Here is a 13175-nt window from a genome sequence, read left to right on the forward strand (position 1 = left end):
ATTCTCACAAGGTCACAGATATAATTAGTGGCAATTTTCGCAATCACTGGAGCTGGCCGTAGGGGCAGGGGCTGGATCACAAGTAGCACAACTGATCTGTAATAATTGTTCACTTGTTACAGTTGGATTCAGATTTCACTGCGCTATAGAATATGTGAGCAAGATACATCTAAATAAGGGGACAGAGGATCAGGCACTGTGTTATGTATGATTCCGTGATGTGTTATTTAATACCCAAAGGAGCCTACCGTGTTTTGACAGGTAGAATTTTTTTGCTGATCTGACCATCAGTAAATTCTATCAACGTGCAAGCCTGACGAATAAACATTTCTGATGCTACCCCAGTCATAATCCATGCTGAAGATTGTCAGCATGATTGCATACTCTGGGAAGGCTATGCTGCAAAGCACCTTTAGTTATTGCCTCGGCGTGCAAATATTGAACATGTGATGAAGTGAGTGCTTTCTTACCTAAATACCTATTCAGCAAAGTGCCTTAACTACACCTGTAAGGTCATTATCCATTCTAACCCATCATCTCTGTGCTTAAATATTAGTCTTTCCTCCGGTCTCTCTTCCTTGAGAACTGAGCTTGTCCTCTAAATTTTGCAGGTTGCATTACTTTGCAGCAGGGCTCTCTTACTGATCCTCCACTATTTCTAAGCTGTGTGCCACAAGGTCTTTCCAATTTCCTGCTTAGGAAAGCACAGTGTATGCTGCAGGTTGTTTCTTTTCTTTCAATTGGGAAGGTAGATGGGAGAGAGAGAGAGCAACATGTAACAGATTGAAAAGGAGAGCTATTTGCATAAACTGATGATATCAGTCTCATTAAAGATGGTCTATATAAAAATGCTGCTCTGTCCATAAAAGGAAACGCAGAATAATACATTAAAAGAAAACCATTTGGGGCAGATAGGGATTGGGGACAAATGTGATGTTGTTTGCATTTTAATGAGAATCTACCTGATTTGCCCTTCTCAGCCCCATATATGAACTGAAACACAAATATCCTTTGAAATTTTCACTTCTCCAGTTTTTTGCTGCAGTTGTCCAGCCAGTGTGCATAAAATGCATATATTAGTGAGTACAATTGCTTGTGAAAATACGTAGAATCTTGAAAATGGCATACAAAAAATGTGTTTATTAGGAGAAAATTGCATTAAGTTGCTGCTTAAGTTTCATTAGGATCTTTTTCCTAAATTGCAGATTGCTGCAGACATGTGAACTGAAAAATGAGAAACAGAGAGAAATTGAAATTGACAGATTCAACCATACCTAGGGGCAAGAGTTTCATATTTGAATCTCTATTCTGTTGCAGCAGAGGAGTCCTTCTTTTCATCTGTGAAATTGTTAGAGAGTAGATGACAATTTACCATGTGGCGGGTCAACCCCTATCTCTTTTTTCGTCCCCCACCCACCCCCAGATGTTTCACCCAACAGATGAACTGTGAAAATTGCTTGGGGACTCCTGAGTAAGGGTTTCACAGCAGAAAGGACAGGCGTTCAAAACCCCATGCGATTATGCAGTGTTGTGTGGTGCAGGGAGATTAAATTGGCATTCCCCGTCCTGTCGGTTTGTTTTAAAACATCTCCCTCTTCTGGCCAGCATTGCTGCTGACTTAAGAAGCAGGCGGAATTGACTGACTTCAGAAAGCTAATCTTTGATTTTGTTTCTCTCTGCCCTGAAGCCCAGTGAGTTGAGAGTGTGCCAAAGGCTGCAGAAGCTGCAGGGAAGCTAGTTCGCTGGCATTGGGTGTGTGGGGAGGGGGGTAGAAGAGAGCCCTCTGGTTCCTTTAGATTCATATCTACCTCCAGATTCTCAGCATGTGAAACACTTAATTGGAGATTGTTGACTCCCCTCTCCTCTCTTTCCCCAGAACTGGTCTGGAATGAAGTGCCAATTCAAGCTGTTGCGCATGGCTGTTGCCTTGATCTGTAGTAAGTATCCTCATATGCTTGATATGTGCCTAGGTTGTTGCCATTTTAAATTCATCATTACTGCACCTCCTTTTAGGATCTCAATGTCCCATACATTTCCCATCTAAGTAGCCTTCTTTTTTTTTTTTTAAATAATATTTATTAAAAATTTTCAAATATAACAGAAAAGAAAAACATCCAAATTTAAGGCCTTATTTTCAATGTCATCTTTCCAGGACTTCCCCTCCCCTCCCCCTCTTGTATTCCAGTTCTTTCAAATAGATTCAGCAAATTCTTACCCCAAGTTTTAAAGTTATTATCATTAACCCAATTTAAAAAATATTTTCCCATTCCCTAAAATCGACCTGTTCCCTTCCACGAGTTCCCCTCTTTAGTATACAATACAGATTAACATAAAAAAATAGAAAAAAGAATAAAATGTAATTTAATACCCTTTGGATTCCAAATTTCCCTCCCCCCTTTCCCGGTTGCGTTCCCAATGTCCGTCAATGTCTACTGTCGTCCTGGAGCTCCCACATCTAAGCCATAATCCTTCACCAGTCCGCTTTGCCATCTTTTTAATAGTCTTTGCCATCTTTTGGTCATCTTTGATTTCGAATGTCCAATCTTGGAAGGGGTCTATCTTCCAACTTCGTCCAGTTCTTGTTATTCTTGTTGTTCTTGTTGTTCTCTCTTCTCCTCTTTTTTTTTTTCCCCTGCTCTCCTGCACAAATGTTCTAATTCCAAAAAGCTTGTAATTCCTCTACAGAGGCTTTGTTATTTAAGTAGCCTTCTTATCTGTAAATTGCATTGACACATTGGGAGGCATAATATTGACGCGGGTGGCGCTGTGGTCTAAACCACTGAGCTTCCTGGGCTTGCCGACCGGAAGGCTGGCGGTTTGAATCCCTGTGACGGAGTGATCTCTTGGTTGCTCTATCCCAGCTTCTGTCCACCTAGCAGTTCAAAAGAACGCCAGTGCAGGTAGATAAATAGGTACCACTGCGGTGGGAAGGTAAACAGCATTCCCGGGTGTTCTGGTTTCCATCATGGTGTCCAGTTGCAGCAGAAGCGGTTTAGTCATGCTGACCACATGACCCGGAAAGCTGTCTGTAGACAAACGCCGGCTCCCTTAGCCTGAAAGCAAGATGAGCACCGCAACCCCATAGTCACCTTTGACTGGACTTAACCATCCAGGAGTCCTTTGCCTTTTTTTACCTGTTATTGGCTGTAGTAGTCACTATCACTCGCTTTGGTTCTGACCCTGCAAAGAGTGAAGCACACACCTGGATAGGAGAGTTTCGTGCTTCTTGGGGGTTAACGCAGCCTTATGAACAATACGGGGAAGTCACCAAAACCAGCATTCCTGTGTCGAGCTCTCTCCCATGAGCCTCTGTAACATTCTGTACAGTACAGTTCTGTTCCTGGTGTCATGATGACATCCTCTTCTTCTTCCTTTGGAAAGATGGCTATTGATTTTGGGAAACAGAAAATTGTACAAACAACATAAGTCAAGAGCTGGAAGCATCTGCTTCAGCTATGATGACATCCTCGCTTCATCGCGAGGATGCCAGCAGGGAAACAGGCTGCATGGCTGACTTATAGCAACATTCTCCGAGTGTAATTGCTTGTTATATAAGAAAGCGCCAGGTAGGTGTGCTGTTTTTGGTAGCTGCCCCATGTTGCACACAGCTCTTGTTCTGCCCTTGGTTGCTGCTGTCAAACTGAACCTCTTCAGGGTGTGCAGAGGAACCAAGTGTGTTTGTTTGTTTGTTTGTTTATAGCCTATCCTGCCTTTCCTCCCAAAGGAGCCCAGGCCAGCAAACAACAGAGCAGAAAACCTATGCAATTGAAAGGAAAATAATAGGCTGGGCCCAGGGGTAACCCAAGAACTGTGGCCCAGGTCCGGTCCAGAATCCATAGGTTCCACTAGGAGTCAGTCCAACAGGGCCAAGGCAGGACACAAGGCAGGAAACCAGGCAAGGACAGGTACAGGATCTCAGGCAGGGTCTGGCATACAGCAATGTTGCTCCCGCAACCTGGGGCGGGGTCTGACAGCCTTTTATCTTTGTCGGGTAACGGCCGGTCCTGATCCCCTGGTGACTCACCTCCCTGTTTCGCCTGGAGGCGAGCACTCCTCCTGCAAGTACTCAGGTCTCTCCTCTCAGACCTTAGTCTCTGCAGCTCAGGAGACGTTGGTGGGTTACTAGACCCAGAGGCCACCTCAGCCTCCCCTGACCAAACCAGTAGTGAAGCAGCTGTAAGTGATGGCCCAGCTGAAGGCAACGAGGTAAACCCCGCATCTGGAGCCAGGGCAGGCTCAGGCCCCTGACTTGGCCCAGCTGGTGTTTGTTACAGGGGAACTTGTGCAGACTGGGACTCTTCAGGATCAGACCCCAGACTTGGTTCAGATGATGCCTGAGGCAAAGGATCCGGTGCAGACTGAGACTCCTCTGGATCTGAGCCCGAGCCTGAGTCCCAGGCCATCACAAATATGAATGTACTTGAGAACAATTTGAAACATAGCCTGGGGTATGGCATACATGATGAAGCTAACAAATCTGGTGAAAGGAGGAGACGACAAGAATATATTTTTACACAGAGGAACAGTGTTTGTTTATATTCAAGTGCAAAACTTTGTGAACCCATCAATGTTCTTCACTGGGGGAATTTCAAAGTAGCAAGTATGGATGAAATGGTACAATAAGTGGGGAGGTGATACTTTTTTGCTTTAGGATTTGTAGAAATATTTAAATGCTCGATGTAACTACTTACAGAAATATTAAAACTGGGTTCATAATAGTATTATAGGGATCTTACTGTAGCAAATAAAATGTTGCACAACAGTGCACAGTTATATGTAAACACACTGGGTTTTCTCATTGATAATGATAAAAAAGTAATAATTTCAAAACAGAACTGCCAAAATATATTGAAATATCTGGGAAACAACCTAGAAGCACTTTAAAGACCAGTGACCCCTCGTTTCTCCTCTCTTCCAGTGAGCTTTGAATTTGGAAGAGCTGTGTGGCTGAGGTTCTACCCATCCGCTTACCCTCCATGCCCACACCCAAGTTTTGTCGCCCACCTTGGGGGCGTTGCTGTTGGAATCACCCTAGGCGTAGTCATCCTAAGGAACTATGAGCAGAGACTCCAAGACCAGTCCTTATGGTGGATCTTTGTCTCCATGTACGTGGTGTTTGTTCTCTTTGCCATCTTCTGGAACATTTTCGCCTATAGCCTGTTGGACCTGAAACTACCTCCACCTCCTTGAGATCCTGGGTCGAGGGACTCTCAAGGACAAATGGATAACTTCCCATCTGCCAGCTCCATTTCAAGGGCGGGGCAGGGCGGGGTGAGGTGGGGTGGGATTGAAACGGAGGGTTTATTTTTGTACAAATATCACAGGATATAAGCAAACCCATCTTCTGAAATGGCACAAGTTGAGGGAGAAAACTATATGCTGCATGGCTAGGATGTGACCATATTATTGGAAAACAATGACCTAAGCAGGGACTGGCCAATAGAAACTTGTTTGGAAGGAGATTTGGGCATGGAGATTTGCAGGTATCGCCGTAGTCCATAAGGACCAGGCCTTGTATCCATTGATCATGCAAGTAGCTTGGTGTTGCTTTCATGATATAAAGGCTGACAATTCAGCCCTATATTTGTATAACAGGACACTTAACACCACATACTGGTGAATGCTAATGCACATAGTGAAATTTTGTTTGGGTTGCCTACATTTTTCCAGGTTAATCTTCTACCATACTCACAATTTACAAGAGCTATCCATCAGGCCATGAGGGAAAAGCTCTTCCTTCCTTTAACTAAAAGGGCACTCAGCCAAGGATGCTTGGCTTGACGGGTCAGGCTGTTCTTCAGTGCCACTGCTGATGCCCAGTAAACCTGGACAGATCCTCAAGTCTGCTGCCTTGTTAAGAGGAGCAGGTCTTACAGAAATCTTCCAAGGGTTCAGCGCATATGGGTTCACAACTTGCCAGTGGTAGAGGCCACTTCTCAACTAAAGGACAAACCAAATTGCACAGAAAGATTTGAAAGTGCTTTAACCTGGTTGCTAAATACAACTGCATATTTAATTAGATATTCACAGTTTGTGACTGGGTTTTCATTCTTGAATACTTTGCAGACCACTTGAATATTTTGATTTTTTTTTGTGGACAATCATGCTATTTTCTTCTGGTTTCTTACTTTCTCCCTTGGTCTTACACATTCTTTTTTTAAAAAGCAAGATCTGCTTGCTGGCTGGGAAGGGGTTGCTAGATGTCTCTTAGTTCAATTATGCTATTCCAGAACATTTCAGCGCACAGAGCGTATAATGGATGTTTCATCTCCCGTCTATAGCACTGGACAAGACAAGAGACCACAACTCTATGGCCCCTTTGATTTTTGGGGTGTTGTTCTTGCAACCTAGGGAGACATATGCAGTCACATCCCTAACAAACATTTCTACGCGGTTCTTATTTGGAAAATGTGGACGTGGTTCCTTTGCTTCATGTGTTTTGAAAAATAGCCATCCGGGCTGCAATGCTGCTTTATGAATTTTGCAGGTGTAATTTAGATACAGTCCTATACTCAGTGGGGCTTCCTTCTGAGTAGGCATGTAGAAGATCGCACTGTTAGAGGGTCAAGTGGGTCAGGGATGCATTTGACGACAGTATCTCGAATAGGGCTTAGTTCTTGCTAAAACGGGAGGGAGATCTATGGCCCTCGAGATGTCATTGGACTCCAGTTCCCATTAGTCCCAACCAGCAATCGACTGTGGTCAGGGATGATGGGAGATGTAGTTCACCAACATCCAGAGGGCTGCATGTTCTGGAGTCAACCAAGGCTGGGGACCTGTAGCCCTCCAGATGTGCTGGCTTACTCCCATCATCCCTGACCATTGGCGTGATGATGGGACTTGGAGTCCAACAATACCTGGAGGGCTGCTGGTACCTCACTCCTGGCATAAAGCAACATCTGACCTGCACCACTTCCAGCTAGAAGTTGCACCACCAATAGAAGTTGACATGATTGAATGCTTTCATGTGAAAATCCCCCGCACTTAGAAAAATAGGTACCAGGGAGAGGGCAGTGCTAGAACATTTCTTCTTTGCATCTAATGTTCTATGTAGCAAACGATTTTGTGTGTTGGAACATTCGAGCGTGTGAGCCCCTACCTGCGGTCTAAAGTGGTGCAGCCCAGACACAGGTTTACTACCTCACTGAAAACTAGGGGATGGATCTTGGGTGTTCTGCAAAAGAAGGGATGAGATCATACCTAGCAGCTGATGCGAGCGGCTTCTGTACCAGCTTTGCAATTATATGCTGGAAATCAGCAGAAGCATAGGTCTTTGTGCCAGCTCCTGTTCCCGGACGTAAGCTCAGCATGGCTGCTCTAAACTTGGATAATGGGTACATGTTAAAAGATGGTTGGTGTAAGCCATTTAGTACAATAGCCAGGACAAACTGGGGCCTGCTGACAAGCCAACTTGTGCCTCGTTCCCTGGCAACTGTATTTGTACGACGCATGTTTGCTGCATTCATACATGGCAATTCCGCCATACACTTACAGTAAGATACTGTACGTAGGCATTTTGAAATGTAATGTGTGAAGAGGCCATGCTGGCAGGAAGCTAGCAGAGCTGAGCAAGCAGGGTAAGTCCTAATTTGATTCCTCCATTTCGGTATTGTGGCTGCCAAATGAGCTAACATATCTAAAGTGCTTGGTGACATCCATGCGAAGCACACTAAAATTGAAACTTAGATGACAGGAAATGCTGTCTGTTGCAAATAACCCTTATGTCCATTTTGCAGCACAAATAAGCACACCAGAAAGATCCTCGCATAACAGCCCAGGGACACAGCAGTCCTGAGAAAGGGGAGAATTGTACGGTTCCTAGCCGTTCCTTTTTTCAAACATCTTTCAAAGAGGGGCAATATTTGTTCTCATTTTTTTTTTCTAAAGTTGTTATTCTTTGTCTCATACTACAGTGGTACCTCAGGTTAAGTACTTAGTTTGTTCCAGAGGTCCGTACTTAACCTGAAACTGTTCTTAACCTGAAGCACTATTTCTGGGTGAGTGGAGTCTGTAACCTGAAGCGTATGTAACCCGAGGTACCACTGTATTTCTGTAGTAGTGATAGTCAAATCCTCTGGAAGGAGCCCAGTAATATTGATCTTTCTCACTAACCATTCAAAAACCCAGAAATCATTCCTCATTTCTTTGGATATTTCTTTTCTAGCTTCTAATGATGCATGCACAATGATGAGGCCATGCATATGTGCCTTATCACATTGCTTCCTGGTAATTTTAGTTCCCAGAACCAGTTGCAGTGGCATGCCACTTGGAAATTCAACTACCACCGCCAAACAACCACACCCAGAACAAGACTGCCCTTTTAGTTGGGGATGGAGATCATCGAACACAAAAAACCTTTGCACCAATGCTCATCAGATGAAAGGTTAGTTGTGGGTGGCCTGGTTACGTTATTCACGGAACACTCTGCATACTTCAGGCACGGTCTAAATTTGCAAACCGGTCATTCAGATATTGCAAGTGGGGTCAGGTCATTGGCAACAGGTTGTTTTTGTTCTTTTAGCTTAATCAACTCCCCATAGAAAGGGTTAATCTTGGGGGGGGGGAAATGTAGGCTGGCATTTAGATGTCAACAGTGTCATGAGGATGCAGCAAAAAATACGCATGGATGTGGAGTACCCATCCCAAAATAAACACCCACCGGGAAGCATCCAGCAGGAACACTGGCAACACTAAAGGTTTGGTGCTTAGAAGGCAGCTGATTTTCAGTACCTGGATTGCTTACTGCAGAAAAACTTCGGGGGGGGGGCAATGCCACTCATTATGTGACACATGTTCCATTTATTAGGAAAAGGCCAGAGTCCTGCAAAAAGCCTTTTTACGGTTCACTTGCTTGCGGTTGTTAAATGGAAGATAAGAATTGCAGAGCTCAAATCTGACTCAGCTGAAGATGCAAGCAAGAAACCAGAATTCTGAGGTCTTGCTGGTGTTTGAATTTTGCCTTGATAGGCTCACAGATTGCTACCAGGGACAAGCTTAGGCTTTGGAGTGATCGGCACACAGTTTGGCACCAGTCTCATTAATCCAATGAGTTCACGTTGAATCCCTTTTTCGTGTCATAGGCTTTCCCCCCATTATGAAGCCAAAGCCTTGTCTACTTGGGCTTTATCTCTCCACAGGTAAAAACAAAGTGACGGACCTATGATGACTATAGGTTACATGCTTATCTGAGTTATTTTCTACTAATGAAATGTCCATCGTTATGAAAGGTGTGTATCTGAGTTGGAGAGTGTGTGTGTGTGTGTGTGTGTGTGTGTGTATTTTGCCGGGAACTCAGGGAGAGCTGCCCATTTGGTGAGGATGGCTGGGCTTCACAGAGAGCTCCAGGTTAGAGAAGCTAGGGAGCATGCTTCTAGAATGTGACAGTGTCCTGATCCAAAGGCCCAAAGGAGGTCCTCTGCGAGTGATTTAATGCAGGGTTACCAAATGCCAGAGTGCTCAATTCTAGTGCTTTATTAGAAGGAAGTGTAAACTTACAAAACAGCCTGCAGAGCCTTGCTGCCGTTTCAGATTCAGGACAGGCACCAAAACAGCAAACGTTTCATCGTGACTTATCTGCACCCGGGAAAGCATGGCTTCAAGTTACAAGAAAGGAGATTTCGACTAAACATCAGGAAGACCTTTCTGGCAGTAAGAGCTATTTGACAGTGGAAAGAGGTTGTGAACTCTCCTTCTTTGGAAGTTTTTAAGGAGAGGTCTGGATGGCCTTCTGTCACGGATGCTGTAGTTGAGATTCCTGCATTTGCTGGGGACTGGATTTAGATTACCTTTGGGGTCCTTTCCAACTCTGCGATTCCATGATTCCATGAAAAGTGAGAGGTGGGTACACAGCAGTAGCGTAGATGATATTCTGAATTGTGACTCCTAAGCCCTGTTCTCATAAATAGCAGGGGTGGGCAATATTGCAGCTCACATGCCTGAATGCTCCTTCCCTCAAAATAATACAGTGGTGTCTCACAAAACGAAAAGAATCCGTTCCGCGAGTCTCTTCGTCTTGCGGTTTTTTCGTCTTGCGAAGCAAGCCCATTAGCGGATTAGCGCTATTAGCGGCTTAGGGGCTTAGCGGATCAGCTGTTAAGCGGCTTGGCGGATCAGCTGTTAAGCGGCTTGGCGGATCAGCTGTTAAGCGGCTTGGCGGATCAGCTGTTAAGCTGCTTAGCGGATCAGCTGATAAGCGGCTTAGCGGATCAACTGTTTAGCGGCTTAGCGGATCAGCTGTTAAGCGGCTTAGCGGATCAGCTGATAAGCGGCTTAGCGGCTTAGAAAGGGGGGGGGAGGAAAAAAAACCCGCAGGAACTTGCACGACATTTTCGTCTTGCGAAGCAAGCCCATAGGAAATTCATTTTGCGAAGCACCTCCAAAACAGAAAACCCTTTCGTCTAGTGGGTTTTCCGTCTTGCGAGGCATTCGTCTTGCGGGGCACCACTGTAATCCTCACATCGTTTTAGCTGTCAAGGAAAAGGATTTGAGCCTAGTCTTCTCCCTGACATACCAGTGATCTGTCTGGAGCAGTATTCAATCAAGTCCCCATCTGCACTGCTATATCCCCCAAAGAGGTTTATTTCCTCACCTCCTTTTTCATGAAGGGCCAAATTCAGTGGCCGAACATCTGGCTTGCATGTAGAAAGTTCTAGGTTCCATCCCTGGCTTCTCAAAACAGCTGAGAATGTCCCCTGACCGAAAACCCCTGGAGACCAGCTGCCAAGCGGTGTAAACAGTTGAGTTAGATGGGCCAGTGGTCTGATTCATGTGTGTCTATGAGAACTACACCTCAGTGCTGCGGTGAACAGAATTTCCTGCATAATGAGGCTCTTGGCTCAGATAAAACATTTGACTTTTGAAGTTGAAATCTGCTTCCTAACCACATAATCTGCCCCCAACCATAGCAAAGGACACTCCATCGTGGAGACAGCAACACTTCTCATTGATCTCACCCTATTCACATCATATCCTTTATGACTGTCATCAACCCCAAATCTAGTTTGCAGTTCTCCTCCACAACCCCCACCCTGCATCTGAGCCAAATGAAATCTTCTGCAAGGTTTCTAGCTAATGCCTCTGCAAAGCTTAGACATTTTGCCACTCAGATCGCACAAGAATGGAGGCCGTTCTGAGTTAAACTGCCTCTTAAAGTCACCCAGTCGTTCTGGGATATCGCTGCGCCAATGAGTGATTAGAGGATAATTTTCTCCTTTACCTCCAGATGTCCTTGCTAGCTTGCAACATTGCAGACTGCTGTAGATTAATTGCGTCTTGCAGTGAGTCTTAGCCTCGTCACAAAAAGTCTTCGTGTTTAACTCTGCTCCTGCCAGAATCTCTGCGCCGTAGACTCAGCCTTCCTTTAAATATATTCAAAATAATTAAAATGCTGTGTCGGTGGAAGGAGAACATGCAGGGTTTCATACTGGCAAACGTGGACTTGGAGCCAGTCTCATCCGTAGTTAAGGTTTGCATGACAGGCAGAGCCAGAACGTGCTGTCACATCCGCTCTTTTCTTTTATAATGAAGTATTGCAGCATAGGGTTTAAAGAGCAACTGACGGGGAAGGGTAATGCAAGAGACAGATTGCTCAGCTCCTACGGGGACATCTACTGGGCAGCGTTACGTAGCTACTCTTTCTAAAGGCTGTGTTCACAAATTTCAAATTGGATTTTTCATGCGCCTGTTCTGGACTAATTCCACTGCTCTATATATAGAAGCAGATGGCCGTGCTTATTAATTGTGTTTCTGTGTCGAGTCTGGCTTAAGGTCCTGGAAGAAATCCCTAGATAAATGAAGAATTTGCTCCAGAACCCCCCATGACATCAGCCCATGCACTGAGATGTGCACAGTGAGTTTGGGCATGTTAGACGTAGAGTCCAGTCCTGAACACAACTTTCAGCATGGTGGCTTCAGCAAATCAGACAGATGGGGCAAAGGAAGCGGAATATGTTGCAAGGTTTGAGCATGCTCTGTCAGCTCATCTGTACTTTTGGGAATCCAGTTTGAAGGGGAGGAAGCAATGGATTGGATGTGTATGTCCTCAATCATCCCACCTTCTTTCCCCTGCAGATCCATTTGGCCCCAGTTAATTTTCTGTCAAAGCGCATGAAGGAAAGTGAAGTGGTTTTCTACTACATGACATGGCAGGTGGGAAAGGGTTAAGCAACTCCAATGTTTCAGGTGTGCTTTCTCTACCTATCACTGCACACAATCCTGGGTGCAATTTCGCAGCTCAGAAAGTGGTGACCAGGCTTGTATTTGCTACTGAAAGTGTAGACCAGGGTTTCCCAAACTTGGGTCTCCAGCTGTGTTTGGACTACAACTCCCATCATCCCTAGCTAGCAGGATCAGTGGTCAGGGATGATGGGAATTGTAGTTCAAAAACAGCTAGAGACCCAAGTTTGGAAAACCCTGGTGTAGACTGTCTCTGGCCTAGTCCTCCTGCACTTATTTCCCCTTTCTCTTTTTCGACACCTGTAGCTTATCAGAAACTTTCATTTCACCTTTAAGTGAATTTTTATGTAATGTCAAAACTCAAGGAACTGGTTTGTTTAACCTCTAGTTAGTGACCAAACCAGGATATGAAGCCACAGCTTGATCCTGGTTTGTTTTCACTAACCCTTGTTTAAATAAACCAGGGTTCAAAGTCTAGACATCACAGGGAACTGTGGTTTGTTTGAAAGAGTTTCCAATCTACTAATGGGTGCAAAAAAGAAGTGTGAAACTTTGAGGTTCTTGATGTTTTGGTCACGGAGTAGGAACCATGGGTCTCTGTTTTAATACATCTACAATTTGAGGCTGAATGGTTTCTTAATGGCTACCAACACAATGGTGTTTATGCAGCCATAAATTCTTAGAAGTCACTTTTTGCTTTACATTTTAAACTTAACACTTCAATTGAAAAGGCCATCCTGTCTTTTCAGCAAGGCAAGCAGCTGCAGTGGAAACTTCACAGTGGGGAAAGATGATAATGTTTTATTAAAAAAAACCTAAAAAATTAATATAATAAAATATATGCCCCAACTGGCAAGGTTGCAGAAACAGCCCTACCCAAATTGTGATACCCACCTGGGCCTCCGACTCAAATAGCTGAATGAGTCTTTTGGTTCAGATGCAGAAATGTGTCCCCATCCAGTTCTAGCCAGTATGAAAATGAGCACAGCTGAACTTTGCAA

At 44.6% G+C, this 13175-nt stretch overlaps 1 protein-coding gene across 10 annotated transcripts in view; it reads left to right on the forward strand.

Moving 5' to 3' along the window:
• RHBDL3 (rhomboid like 3) overlaps positions 1-6155 on the forward strand; it is a 132101-nt gene extending 125946 nt beyond the window's left edge. For all 10 annotated transcript variants that reach the window (XM_081849801.1, XM_081849792.1, XM_081849795.1 and 7 more), the window contains 2 exons: positions 1877-1937; positions 4919-6155. In XM_081849801.1, the coding sequence (XP_081705927.1) occupies positions 1877-1937; positions 4919-5190 (333 nt within the window). In that variant the 3' untranslated portion in view covers positions 5191-6155. The remainder of the gene's footprint in view (positions 1-1876; positions 1938-4918) is intronic.
• Positions 6156-13175: the final 7020 nt, after the last annotated feature.

This window comes from Podarcis erhardii, assembly GCF_964252035.2.
Source record: "Podarcis erhardii genome assembly, chromosome: 2".
NCBI classification, from domain to species: Eukaryota; Metazoa; Chordata; class Lepidosauria; order Squamata; family Lacertidae; genus Podarcis; species Podarcis erhardii.